General features: G+C 38.7%; 3 protein-coding genes across 3 annotated transcripts; 2 read left to right on the forward strand and 1 right to left on the reverse strand.

Moving 5' to 3' along the window:
* Nucleotides 1-1,924: 1,924 nt before the first annotated feature.
* LOC104219924 (BES1/BZR1 homolog protein 4-like) lies at nucleotides 1,925-5,444 on the reverse strand. Its single transcript, XM_009770693.2, has 3 exons — nucleotides 4,782-5,444; nucleotides 2,326-3,056; nucleotides 1,925-2,119 (listed from the first exon to the last, which is right to left on the reverse strand). The coding sequence occupies exons 1-3, from the start codon at nucleotides 4,995-4,997 to the stop codon at nucleotides 2,116-2,118; spliced, it is 951 nt and encodes a 316-aa protein (XP_009768995.1). The 5' UTR covers nucleotides 4,998-5,444; the 3' UTR covers nucleotides 1,925-2,115.
* Nucleotides 5,445-6,071: 627 nt separating this feature from the next.
* Nucleotides 6,072-6,491, forward strand: LOC104219934 (uncharacterized). The gene has a single exon (XM_009770700.1). It carries the CDS (start codon nucleotides 6,072-6,074, stop codon nucleotides 6,489-6,491), a length of 420 nt encoding a protein of 139 aa, XP_009769002.1.
* A 48-nt stretch (nucleotides 6,492-6,539) lies between these two features.
* On the forward strand, nucleotides 6,540-7,335 carry LOC138873186 (uncharacterized). Its single transcript, XM_070151627.1, has 2 exons — nucleotides 6,540-7,166; nucleotides 7,228-7,335. Exons 1-2 carry the CDS (start codon nucleotides 6,540-6,542, stop codon nucleotides 7,333-7,335), a joined length of 735 nt encoding a protein of 244 aa, XP_070007728.1.
* The last annotated feature ends 7,376 nt before the right edge of the window (nucleotides 7,336-14,711 follow it).

Here is a 14,711-nt window from a genome sequence, read left to right on the forward strand (position 1 = left end):
GGGTAAATCGGTTGGGCCTGGGATTTTGGGCCCTGAAATTGGGCTAATTTGAAATAAGAGGCAAATTTAATCTTTCAAAATAGCCACCTTGCTACCAATTAAAATTATTTTACCAAAACGACCTAATTAGCATTTTAACTAATTAAATAAACTAATTGATTAAAGCTAATGTATATTTTTGTGATTTTCATATATTAATCTAACAATTAAAGAGTAATTAATTCTTACAAATGCAAATTAAACCTAAGATGACATGAAATTAAAATGTGACAATTTTTATGATTTTTGTTATGATTTTAGAATATTAAGCATGTATAAAATGCAACTAAATAAAGAAAAACTCCGAAAATCCAAAAATTACTCTTGGTTTATTTTTTAGGAGTTATTTCCATGTGGGGCAAAAATTAGGTGCTCACACTCATTCTGTTCTAATAATACCCACTCAAAAGAAAGTAAAAATTTTGACTTTTTTTTGCTACAAAAATTGGCTAATGTTGGTAATATTTGACTAATATTAGTAATATTTTGTGAATTGACCAATTTTTGGAATAAACTATTTATAAATGGACATAGCTATTAGTTTCCCTTTATTTAAATTCAAAATTATTAAGCAGCTAGAAGCTGGGGCCTCCCCATTTGCACGATATATCCACTTTTATTTTTCCTCTGATGCAGTTCAACTTTTTCCCTCTCTAAAATAAATATTTTCTTTTCTTTGTAAAATAAATAAAAAATTTACTCTTACCATGCAATAGACTTGAAAAGAGGATTAACCCAAAACCTCTAATGATGTAACGTCTGAGTACTCTCTGTTTTATGAAAATAGTGCTAAGCAAAACTTGCGTAGATAATCAGTAGCCTAAGACTAGCCATGAGTGTAGGAAAGAAGAGAAGGATTTGACCCTGAGTTTTTATATTTTTTTTTTTTTGAGTTTTGAGTCTTCAAAGCCACATGAGCATAACGATCCACATTGAGTTAATTATTAATCTTCAATCATCATGTTTGGACCAGCCTTGTGACTGCTACCTTCTATTAGTCAGGTGTTAGCAGCATTAATTATGAACATAAGGAGGTGTTGAGATTGTTAATGGGTGTAGTGCTCAACGCAATAGCCTCATCACATTTGGATATCAGCCTCTGACTCATCATCGTAAAATCTGAACATATTATACTCAAAGTTTCAAATTGGCACTACCTCTTTACCTAAGTGGTACATTGTTCTCTTTGAATATTTGGTACAAAATATTTTTGGACCCATTTCTTCAATACTTGCTTTTTTGTGATTCGTCTACCTGCTTGCTCTTGAAAGCATCGCATTCCTCCTTTGAAATCTGTCTAAGCTCATGAAATAAAACAGAGGTCACGTGCCACAATTCATGCCGTGGCAAATACTTTCACATGGACTGAATTTTTGATAGCACTCGTCATTAATAGCGTGCAAGTCTTGAACTCCTTAATTGTGAGCCTCAAATTCTTATCCAAGAGGTGATTCTATTGAACAAAAGCTCTGCAACTTTTTTATTTTTTTTCCTTGTCCATCATTATATTTTTTTAAAGAGCTCATATGAAGATGGTACAATGAGGTATTATATAACCAAACTCCAACTAACTTAATTGTTGTTCTAATGGCTACTTTCCTTGTTCTTCAGCTGATTGCCGAGTCTTGGTAAGAAGGGAAAGAATCATTGGTATGCCAGCAGTAATTTGGGTATAAGAGTGGAGACATGATATAATATAGAACTATTGTTCTACCATAGATTTATTGGAATATATAACCATAGAAATCTAGTGATCACCCAAGAATCTAATTAAAGGTTGTGGAAATTAGCTCGGATGGTCCTCTAGTTTCCCTTTCTTACCTTCAGCGCAGTCAAAAAAATTTATCCACCACTAAAGTACTGAAAGAACACAAAGATTATGTCCTGATTTCAAAGTTCCGCTCATAATTAAGAACCGTATTCTTGACTTAAACGAGATTACAGTTGAATTGGGGAGGGGAAGGGGTGGACGCAATAAAAACAGCAACTCCTGTAACAGCCTAAATCCTTTCCATTTTAACCCCAGCATACCTCGTTTAATAGAAGCCCATCTGCTGGCTTTCACACTTTTAAGTTTTACCTGCAAAATGTATTGTTTATGAGAAACACCCCAAAGAAAAAAATAATAAATAAAACCAAACAAGGGAAAGAAAATCAGTTTAACAACGTATAGTATATACATTGACAATGTAAGTACTTTTTTATGGAAGATCAACTGCAATATCTTTTAGGCTTACTGAAGTATATAAATTCTTAAGAACAAATATAGGATTTGTGCCGACAAACCTGGTCTTTGAGCTGCCAAGAGTAAGCTCAAGATCATCTGGACCACAATCCTCATGGATCCTCTCCCCTTCCCACGGCTTCACCATACCTCCTGCATTGCTTCCGAATGCAAACTCATCTGAAATCACTTCAGCCATGGGAATATCAGCGGTATTATCCAAGCCAGCAGTAATTGCAGGTGAACATGTACCACTCTGCCCAGGAGTACACATACGAGATCCACCGTGAGATAAAGCAAGGCCATCCATTTTGAAGCCAAACGGGTTCGACGAGACAAGACTGTATGTTGGAGAAGGTGGTCCACTAATTCCAGTAAGCCATTCTGAACCAGTGAAGGTCTGACGAACAGGGCTTGCTGGTGTAGATGAGGGAAGGAAAGGGTAGCGAAATCCAGCCCAGCCAGCATCAGTTTTTAATCGAGGAGTTCGGGCAGTTGGTGAGCTAAAAGGAGGGGTAACTGGAGCACTAATGGAGCCAGTATGAATATGAAAATGAGGGAGCTTGGAGGAGGAAGCTGATGAGGATCCAGAAGAGAGGTTTTTAAGCCACGGGATGAGGGATTTTCCGTCCATGTTCAGGTTTGTAGCATAGGAGGAAGAAGCTGGACTATGCAGGGAAGATGAAGCAGGGCTTGGGTTGTTGGAAGTGAAAGGGCTTGGCTGATATGAAGAACATGGACTTATTGATGTGGAACCACCTATAAAATCTAATCTCTCCATTGGTTTGCAGCCCTGCAAAAGTTGAAAGATATCAAGAAAACTCATGAGGTGTTGTTGCATTAGCCATTTTGATTACCATATCTAGCAAGCCAGGTATAGCCACACATTAAAATCACTAATTCTACCTGTTACAGAATTACATTGTTCGTGAGAAGTAAGCTCTACATAAGTTGAATTGTGCGGAAAGTGGCCTGAACATCTACTGTCTTGAAAAAATTCAAAAAAAGAAAGTCTTAACATTTTCCAGATCTCTGCTGCTTTTAAGTTCCTCATATTAAAGAAGGTACCTTCTGCTCTATAATAATAACAGTACAACTTATATGACCAAGACAACACTATGATATAATCAGTCTTTTTAACATAAAAGGGCCTCCAATTTTATTCTACTTGATCAGTTCAACTAAAAGGTACAACTAGGAAGAGAAGATACCATCTCACATTGTGCATTGAGACATGAGAATAGTTAATCAGATAAATAATAGTACAAAAGTGTATTATTACATGAAGGGAAGAGAATGCATAGAGAATCACTTAATCTGAACTCCCAATAATTGAGTTCACTCAAATTAGTCTCCTACTTAATTCCCTCCCATTTTAGTTTATGCACTTCACTACATCTTTTCACTGATTACAAGGCAAGACATGTGAAATAGGACTGGCACCTAAGCAAGTATTAAAAGAATTATTATAGGCAGGGCCCCTGAAGGCAATGCTGAACACCCCTTTATATCACTCCCTAAATAATGTAGCTCTCTAATAAAGAATCTTTCACAAGAACCGCAAGAGAAAGAGGGAAATACCCATTTCTAAAGCTGAAAAACTGCTACATTTTCAACATTTAAGCAAGGTGATGACCTCAACTCCCCACCTTCTCCCTCAAAAGAAAAGAATGTTTGGCACGACACAAAAAGTAGAAAAAAGAAACATAAGTCAGTACAATTCTCCGATATTGTTAAAGACCCACCCCTAAATCGAGGCAGACATGTGAACACCCAAGGAGTTAGAGTAAAATTATTGCAGGGGTATTATTGTCTTCTCGATCCCAACGCACTTTTTCAGGTGTGAACTGACTAAACTGCGGAATCATTGCAAATTTGCAACTCAGGGTTCAATAAAGCAGAAAACAAACAGAAAGGGTCTCGTGTGTTCAATGTCGAAATATTGATGAAGTGGTTGAACATAGATTTGATTGAAATTTAAAATAATGAATTTTTGAAGATGAAATAAAAAATAATTTTTGTATGTTAAAAATGAACTAGGACATGCATTATACTTAAAAAAAATGATAAGTATGTGCAAACCCGTCGGACCACATTTATTAAAAATAAATAAATAAAGTGTTGAACAACCTCTGTATATCTAACGTAAGCCGATGATTAAAGCAAGCCCAAAGAAGAATCTAATCTAATACTATGACGCAAGTATTAACAGCAATCTCAACAAACACCTGCCCGGTGCAGATTACTTTTGCAGTACGTAGTACAGCCTGCAACCTGCGCACTTTAATTAGCATAAATTGATCCGATATTAGCCAAAGCTAGTTGTACTACTGCTACATAAAACCGCAACCATCTAACGTGCGCCACGGTACTAGTTCAGTAGTTCTATATTTCTAATGAAGAATTTTTGAACATGTAGGAATTAATAATAGCACCTAAAAAATTAATTACAAATTGCGAAATTTAAGACTTGAAAAGTACATAACCTGCTACGTAAATTCAATGCACTATGAAATACCTTGCGGTAGGTAGTACCGTCGGGCTCGACAGTCCAGCCGGCTTCGTTGCAGAGGGCTTTGAGAACTTCATTGTTATCGCAATGTTTAGGGAGTTGGTAATTACCGTACATTCTTAATCCGGCGAATATTTTAGCAGCAATGGCCCTTCTCCTACGCTCTCTCCTCTTGTTGTTCTCCCTCTCCTTCCACGTCGGCATCCTTGTTCCCGACGTCATGATCGAAAGCAAAACGACGCCGTCAAAAAAGATCAGCACTGAGCAAAACTGAACCAATTTGAAACCCAGTAGCAGGACAAACTTCAAGTGGGAAAACCTCTGAGTTTATACTTTATCAGTGGTTTGAGAAGTGAAACAAACAAATGGGCAATAAATGCTGAAGTCCGAAATATGAAACGAACCTGGATAAAGGAAAAGGAATATATTGTTGAAATTGATAAGAGTTTTTATGAGCTGAAAATTTGATGAAAGAAGATGGAATAATTTAAACGTGAAAATCGAAACAGTGATGATTATGGAAGTAGATGAACAAACTGTGAAGCACTCCACTTTAATACGAGGAAAAGGAAAAAAGAAACAGGGGATTTCAATGACGTCCAGACGTTACTAAGTAATTGACAATACTGCCCCCATTGGGGAAAAAATAGAATTTCCTATGCAATCTACTTCATCTAACAAGTATGAAAGTTATCAATTCTTTAATTAGTTGTCCAGTTTCATATTGCATGGGAATTGATGAAAGCGTGGGAAAATATTAAAATACTCTCTCTCCGTTCACTTTTACTTGTTCACCTTGGATTTTGCACGACCCTTAAAAAATAATAAATACAATACATAACTTACCTTGATACTCATATTAATTGATATATAGTCTTAATAAATTTGAAAAATAATTTAAAATACGTAATACTAAGGGCAAAATATGAAAATAAATTACTATTTTTCTATTGATTATCAAAAAGTGACAAGTAAAAATAAAAATTTATTTTGAGAATACTTGACAACTAAAAGTGAACGAAGGGAATATTTTCTCCCTTCAATTGTACTTGTCTAGTATACTAAAAATATATTTTCATTTTTACTTGTCTACTATACTAATAGCCCGTTTGACCAAGCTGAAAAAATCAACTTATTTTGAGAAGTGTTTTTTTAAAATATTTTTCGAAAATACTTTTGGAGAAAAGCAGGTTGTGTTTGGCTGATCAATTTGAAAAGTACTTTTGAACAACAACTTGTGTTTCGCCAAGCTTTTCAAAAAGTGCTTTTAGATGTCAAATTGCGGATGACCTATTAATGTTTGCTAAAGGAGATCTAATTTCTGTAGCTCAACGGCACAGAAAGTTTGGTAACTTCACAGATGCTTCAGGTTTACAAGCTAACATGTCAAAGAGTGCTATATATTTTGGTGGAGTACCAGATCCTCTCAGACATGATATTCAGCAACTGCTGGGATATGGACAAGGGGAATTACCTTTTAGGTATTTAGGGATCTCACTGGCTACATGGAAGCCGAAGATGGTAGAATGGCAACCATTAATATCCAAGATCACTACAAGGGTGGCTTCATATGTAGCAAAGAAGTTGTCATATGTTGGTCAAGTCCAGTTGGTGAAGTCAGTTCTGTTTGGAGTTCAATCCTACTGGGCCCAAATGTTCATAATACCGGTCAAAGTGATGAAGGCCATAGAAGCTTACTGCATAAGTTATATTTAGTTAGGAGCAAATGAAATAACTAGAAAAGCATTGGTCGTCTGGAGTAGAATGTGTGTGCCAAAGTCAGCTGGAGGACTTAACCTCACAAATTTGAAGATCTGGAACAAAGCAGCTATAGTTAAAACTTGTTGGGAATTATATAGTAAGAAAGATACCATGTGGATCAAATGGATACATGGGTATTATATAAAAAGGAAGCAATTAGCAAATATGCCTATACCCCAACAAGCAAGTTGGATGGTAAGGAAAATATTCAAGGAGGAATTGAGCAATGTGGAACATAAATCACTAGAGACCAGGAGCATAATTAGGACCATCTACCTGAAAATGATAGGAGATCTACCAAAAGTCACCTGGAAGAACCTAATGTGTGGGAATGCAGCAAGACCAAAAGCAGTTTTCATAACATGGCTTCAATTTCAAGACAGATTACTCACAGCTACAAGACTAAAAAGCTGGGGTATACAGATAGATACAAGTTATCAAATGTGCAAACTAGCAGAGGAATTCAAAGACCATTTATTTGTTGAATGCGAAGTTAGCAGAAGAGTGTGGAGTAAACTAATAGCATGGATACAAACTGATTGGCCATCAATGATGACATGGGGACAACAGCGGAGCTGGATAGAGCAGAGAACAAGAAGACAAACAAAGCAAGCAAAAATACTAAAGCTGGTATATACGGAGTTCATATATGCAATATGGATTGAACGAAACAACATAGTTTTTTATCCAGAAAGTGAAAACTAGTGATGCTATAGCTAGAGAAATAGCATATACCTGTCGTGTTCGTGTTGCTGAGAATCTTAAGATGACTTTACAGAATTTCAGATTTCCTAGATAATGTGTATAGAATAGTTTCTTTTACTGTGGATATGTTTGCCATATGAACAGCAGACTGAGTATAAAGTCTAGCTGGGTTTGTAAATATTTTACTTGGTAATTAATGAAAGTTGATAGTTACCAAAAAAAAAAGAGATTTGCTTAATAGTTAATGTTATATAAGTCGATAAATAATCACAAATATTTATTATTAAAGATAATAATTAAGCCTTTTCATTAATATAAAAACAAAATTAAAGTATTTTATTCTTTTAAGATAATTTGCATATATCTAAAAATATTCAATGAATATGAAAGTTCATCCCAAAATTCATTATATATTACTTAATAGCTTAAATTAAGTAAGGCTATTTTGGTATATATAATATTTTGCTAAGGATATTTTTGGTAAGAAGAAAAGTCAAAACTTCTTCTACTTCTTCTTTTGGGGAGAAACTACTTGTTTTTATTCTTCAAAATTGCTTCTGCTTCTAGCCAAAAACGTTTTTTTTCAAAAGCCATTTTTCAAAAAAAAAAAGCTTGGTCAAACACCTCAAATTAAGGAATTTTTTTTTAAACTTTTGGCTTGGGGAAAAGCTTGGCCAAGCAGGCCATAAAAATATTTTTTCACTTTTACTTGTCCACTATACTAAATCAAGAGAAAGATAATTTTTTTATTTTTATTTTACCCTTATCATGAACTATTCATTTCTCAAAATATTTCCCAAGACTTTGTTATCGTTGTTATGCGTAAAATCATAAAATACTTATGCGTAAAATCATAAAATACATACTTCATTTATTTTTTCTTTTAACGCAAGGAGTATAAGACTTTCATTAATGCTCATACGTTCAAGAGAAATGTTACTGTGAGCTGAAGAAAATAACTAATCTAAGGAAAAAAGTTAAATGAATTTAGTTTGTTATATGGCACTAAATAGTAAATATAATTTAAAAAATGTTAGTTCACCTTGCATATTCATTTGAAGAATTGAATAATGTTTTTCATAAATTATCCCGGGGTCGTTTGGTAGGCGAACTAAATTATTTCGGAATTATAATCTCAGGATTAACTTATAACACATAAGAGATGAGACAAAATAATCCTACATTTCAAGGTATAAAGTGGGATAAGATGGAATATCCTGGATTAAGTCTGAGATTAAATTTATGCTGTATTTAGTTGGAGGTATAAATTTATCCTAGAATAAATTTATACCTTCAACCAAATACGGTATAAATTTAATCCTACATCTTATCTCACTTTATTCCTCGTACCAAACGACTCCTCAGAATGCAGCCCATGATTCACTTAAATAGTAAAAATACGCTTGCATGGCTTTTTATAATGTTGAAATTGAGAAAGTATTTTTTTTAGATATTTTATGTATAAAAGATAGATTTTTTATGTGTAAAAATAAATTTTTCATGTGTAAAAAAAAAATGAAATCATAAAACTAAAAATAAATTTATAATGGATCACAACCATTTGAGCCCGCTAAAATATCTTGAAGGGAAAAATTGGGATAATAATGTCAGATATTTATGACCAATATGACCATATATTTTACTTGTTTTTATTACATGTTGTTGTTTTATTTGTTACATACATAATTCATTCAAAACTTTATTGGGTGAATCACGAAGAGATATCTTAAAGTTTACAGAAACTAGATTGACCTTTCTTCTACTTTGAGAATATCTATTGTCCAACACTTCTTATCTATTTAATGCTCCACTAAACAAATCTCCCTTAGTATTAGAACGATAAAAGCATGTATCAAAAAGTAAATTGCCCTCCAATACCTTCTGTATAATATGAAAACTCACTCAAAACATGGAAGTGAGATCGGGTCTATTTTATTTTATTTCACGCAGTTTGAAAATTGATATTAACAAATTTCAAAATTACTGAGTTTAGCTTGATGTTTGATCCATGTGGTCTAGTTTTTAATCTTTTGTAAGTGTATTGGTACAAAATGTACGCTCATAAGATATCGGAACCTTTTTGAATAGATCAATTAAAGAAAATGAAGAGGTAAATCTTAGCTAAGTATAATAATCTCTAAAACAAAAAATAAATAAGGAGAACATAGACGATAAGATTTATTTATTTTGTCAAGATCAATCCTTAAACAATAATGACATCAATTGTTTATGTAAGCCCGTGTTATAGCAAGTGTTATGAGTTAGGAAAATGCCCAGGAGGCTTACAAGATTGTCTTACCCTCTATATAGAAGGGACAAGCCCCTTCTAAGCCATAAAAGACAAATCATAGGCAATATTCGAAAGAATATTCCTAATGTTCTCTAATGGGCCTACACTGCTGCAAAATTCATACAGTCTATTGTTCACCTGTAGGTTGTCCCCCCATAGGATGTCGAGCTACGAGGATCTCGTCGTTTGTCATACTCATCAACGGTCGTGGTTGTTCAAATTTGGACCCATACAGTTAGTCCCTCTGCTTGTCGAGATTGCAACTTGATGCGTCCTCGATAAGCGGACACCATGAATTTTTATGGAGAAATTTGATCCTAAGAGACCTTATGCTTGGCCAATAATGGACGGTCAGCGTGCTCAGCAAGACACCCGGTAGTGTATTTTACCGGGAAATGACGTCATCTCCACGTGCGTCATCATTATGCGTGTTTTCGAGACAGGGGTTCATGGGTTGCTTCGATTTCGGTGCCACTCTGCGACCTTCCGCTTCGATTCTGGCGCTACCCAATCCTATAAATAGGTGGAGGGTTTGTTTTTTCAAAAACTCTTGGCCATTTCATTTCAGATTACCCTTTCTCATCCCTCTCGAGTTTGTTCTAACAACCTTCTGCTTCTTTTTCTCCCATTTTTCGCTCACAACCTTTTATGCTGTTCTAACACCTTTTTCATCGAAAACATGCCAAGATCACATCGATCCCGTGAGGGGGTTTCTGAGGCCGCCCCGTTGTCTGTGGCGCCCCCCTCAGGCGGTGAAGATATGATGGTGGAAGAAGGGGATAGCCTTCCTACGGTGGAGGAGTTGCTGCCGAGACACCCCATGTCTCGAAGCAACTTTCTCAAAGATCCTCCTTCTACTCCTACCCCTGTACTCTCTGAAACGGAACAAGTTCATCTTGACGCTCTCCGTGCAAAGTACGACATCCCCGCTCATGTTGATATGGTTCTAGCGGGAAGGGATTTTGTGGAAGTCCATAGACCTGGATACTACGCTTTCTACGAGTACCCTTTCGTGATTGGTTATTCTTTCCCCCTCCTTCCATTAGCGAAAGAGTTCTGTAGATTCTATCAAGTTTGCCCAGCACAACTTTCGCCATACACGCTCAAGATACTCATGTTGTTGACAAAGTATGCGGAGGTGGCAGAATGCGAGGTTACTAGCCACCACCTCTTGCACATGTTCTCGCCCAACTTCCACAGGGGTACTATGGCGCATTTGAGTCACCGTGGAACAAAAGGGCAGGTGGTTGGGACCGATGACCGAGCAAGTCGCAAGTTTTGGCATAAGTACTTTTTTGTCAAAACCGAACATATTGTTTCTGACCCCGCCAGGTTCCCAGAGCGGTGTAACGAGACTCGTAAGTGTTACCACTTATTTTACTCTCTCTTCCTCTTCATTTATTATAGTGTTTGTTTGTTTCTTGTTTGCAACTATGGGACGTCCGCCCCGCCCTATTACGGATATAAGGGATTGGGTAGCCCGTCTGTTACCCCATGCAACGGAGACCCGAGATTGGGCCACCTTCATAAAATGTTATGGCCCGAGAGTTTCATCCGATAAATGTTTTCCCCTATATCACTTTGTTGGTTATGCGTCCTCGTCTATTGATACGACCCTTCATGACGACAGGTCGAGGAGCTTCCAGGCAGAGGGCACCAATCCCTGCATTTTGATAGGCTGTCGTTGTTGCAGGAATACAGTTTACTTTGACTGAATCTGTTCGAGGGGGTTGTCCTCAATCGATTCAAATGGAAGGTCCCTCTCGGGATATGGTTGTAAGGGAGGAGGCTTCTTCCGTACCGACCCCTCATCTCTTGGACAAATCCTCTAACAGGGATGAGTCTTTATTGAGAAAAAGGAGGAAAATGGAGCTTGGGAAGGATGTGGCCGTGGACGCCGGTAGAAGTAAGGCATCGCAGATGGCACCTGTACCTACGTTTATGGCTGATGCCATCTTAGCGGGGAGGCCTCCCCAAACAAAAGGGATTTACCTAGGGGCCGGCTCTGTATGCTCCGCTAAGGGTGGTGCGTCATCCAACGTTGGGGAGGCCGGCGTGTCAAAGGCGAAGCCTCAGGTTCAGTTGTTGACCCGAAGGACGTTCGCGAGTTTGTAGGTCGCCATACTCACGTGGAGGTCAGAGTGGAAGGGTCTGATCGTCACATAATTGTCCTGGGGGACTACAACCTGTTGTCGAACTGCGATCAAGTGGCATCTGTTTTAGCCCCTCTATGTGTTGCCCTTAAGAGCGAGGTGCTTAGAGCGATGAGCGACATGGAGTTGTCTCAAAACGTCGCCGACATGGCCTTGAGGGTAGGTGTTTTTATTTTCCTTTTCATCGTCGGGCTCGTGTTGCTATTGTCGACCTGTGTTTTTGTCTTAACTTTTCTTTTTGAGCTAAACCCTTATCATGTAGACCGAGCATGAGCGCTGGTAAAGAAAGAGGACGACCATCTACGGGAAGATGTTTTCCAAATATTAATAGTATCACGCTAAGCATCGTGCAACGGCCGACATTTATAATCAGGACCCTGATTTTCAATTGTTCCGCGAGGGACTCAAACAGAGGGAGGACCAATTGGCGCGCAAGGTTGAGGAGCTGAGGAAGCGAGATGAGGAGCTTATGAAGGCTGTCGCCCGCAACAGTGAACTTGAGACCTCCCTTAAGGTGAAGGAGGATGAGCTTGAGTTAAGCAGGAGGGTGATGGCCGAGAATGCCGATTTGCAAGCGAAGGTGGCCAGTTTGACCGCTGAATTAGGTACGAAGGCGGTGGAGATTGAGGGGCTCAAGGGCGAACTGAGTGTCGGTGCTGATAAGCTGGCGACTGCTATTTCTGGAATGGCGGCCTTGGAGAATACCCTCCGTGTTTGTAAGTCGGAGCTGACCGAGGAGAAGGAGGCATCTAAGCTTAAGGTAGCGGGGCTTGAGGGGCGTGTTAAGGAGTTGGAGGCGGAGCTATCTGTGTTGAATGGGCAAGTGGCCTTGCTGAGAGCGGAGGATGCGAGTCGACGCTCACAAACTTCTACGTCTTGTGCCTCAACCGATCCGGTCATGCCTCATCACTTATATGAGTTGTGGGTCCATGCTGAGGCCCTGCTTGACGTGTACAAGGCTCTTCAAGCTGAAGGGAGGACATCTGAAGCAGAACTTCTGGGCGTGCGTGCCGAAGCTTGTGCAGCTCGTGAGGCATGCGGGTATGACCCTCTTACACCTGACGGGGATGACATCAACTCTGATGATGCGGACCGTCTTGCTTATGACTCTTGGTGTGAAGATGCGTGTCCAACCGGGGATGATGTGTAACTTTTTGTTTGTACTTACTTTTTGCTTTGGGACTTTTGTAAGGGCATGCTTGAGCCGGTTGTAAAGATAGGTGTAAGTAACATTTTGAGGTAATTTAGAATTTGTTTCGCCGATTCGGTGATGATTTTTGTAATACCTATGGTATCCAGGGTACTTGTCGAAATATTAAGCCGAATTTGCCTTGGGTGAGGTCGATCCCTTTTTCTTTTGGCAGTGGCTTTAGCCTTTGGGATGCTACTTTCGAACTGTCGTCGAAGTGGGATCCCGTCGTAGTTCGAGTGCAGTCGAACTTATATTTTTGTCGATGGCCTTGGCCATTGGGATGTTACCATCGAACTGTCGTCGAAGTAGGATCCCGTCGTAGTTCGAATGAGGTCGAACTCATATTTTCATCGATGGCCTTGGCCATTGGGATGGTTAATGTTACCTTCGAACTGTCGTCAAAGTAGGATCCCATCGTAGTTCGAATGAGGTCGAACTCATATTTTCATCGATGGCCTTGGACATTGGGATGTTACCTTCGAACTGTCATCGAAGTAGGATCCCGTCGTAGTCCGAATGAGGTCGAACTTATATTTTTGTCGATGGCCTTGGCCATTGGGATGTTACATTTGAACTGTCGTCGAAGTAGGATCCCGTCGTGGTTCGAATGAGGTCGAACTCATATTTTTGTTGATGGCCTTAGCCATTGGGATGTTACATTCGAACTGTCATCGAAGTAGGATCTCGTTGTAGTTCGAATGAGGTCGAACTCATATTTTCATCGATGGCCTTGGCCATTGGGATGTTACCTTTGAACTGTCTTCGAAGTAGGATCCCATCGTAGTTCGAATGAGGCCGAACTCATATTTTCATCGATTTCGCTCATACATTGGAGGTTTGATCATATTCCCGTAGGAAATACATGTCGACTTTATACATACAATGGAGATTTGATTATATTCTTGTAGGAAACACATGTCGACTTTGTACATATAATGGAGATTTGATTACATTCTTGTAGGAAATACATGTCGACTTTGTGCATACAATGGAGATTTGATCATCTATATCCAGTCCCTTCATTACTCGGCCTGGAGATCATGTCGACGGGCGGGTTAATGAACAATACTGCGAACCCGAGACGTCCCCCTTGCCGCAACATTAAAAACCTCACCGAGAAAACCTAATTGGGATACAACCCGTATGAGGGAAAAAGAGTACGACTTAGGTGGCGCCTCCTTTCAGAAGTTGAAGTATTTAAGATGGGCAACATTCCAATTGTTTTGGAGTAGTTTTCCTTCCATTGTCTCTAATTGGAATACTCCTTTGTTTGTTGCCACCGTGATTTTGTATGGTCCGTCCCAGTTTGTTCCCAGTTTTCCCTCGTTAGGGTCTTTCGCTGCTTGTGTTTTAGCTTTGAGGACGTAGTCTCCGACCTTGAGCGGTCGTATTTTGGCCTTCTTGTTATAGTATCTTTCTACTTGTTGCTTTTGGGCTACCATTCTTACGTGGGCCATATCCCTTCGTTCTTTGACTTCGTCCAGATCTTGTAGTCTACTTTGGTCGTTGTTTGGTCCTCTTTCATTGGAGTATCTCAAGCTAGGTTCTCCGACTTCGACGGGTATAACTGCGTCAGTCCCGTGGACTAGTGAATATGGCGTCTCGCCTGTGCTAGTTTTTGGCATAGTGCGGTATGCCCATAGTACTTCTGGTAGTAGTTCAGACCATAGCCCTTTGGCGTCCTCGAGCTTCTTTTTCAATATATTCAGTATCACTTTATTGGAGGATTCAGCTTGGCCATTGCCGGCGGGATGGTATGGGGTGGAGAGTATTCGCTTGATGTGTCATTTTTCGAAAAAATCGATCATTTTCTTTTCGACGAACTGAGGTCCGTT

Source organism: Nicotiana sylvestris, chromosome 7 (assembly GCF_000393655.2).
Source record: "Nicotiana sylvestris chromosome 7, ASM39365v2, whole genome shotgun sequence".
In the NCBI taxonomy this organism is placed as follows: Eukaryota; Viridiplantae; Streptophyta; class Magnoliopsida; order Solanales; family Solanaceae; genus Nicotiana; species Nicotiana sylvestris.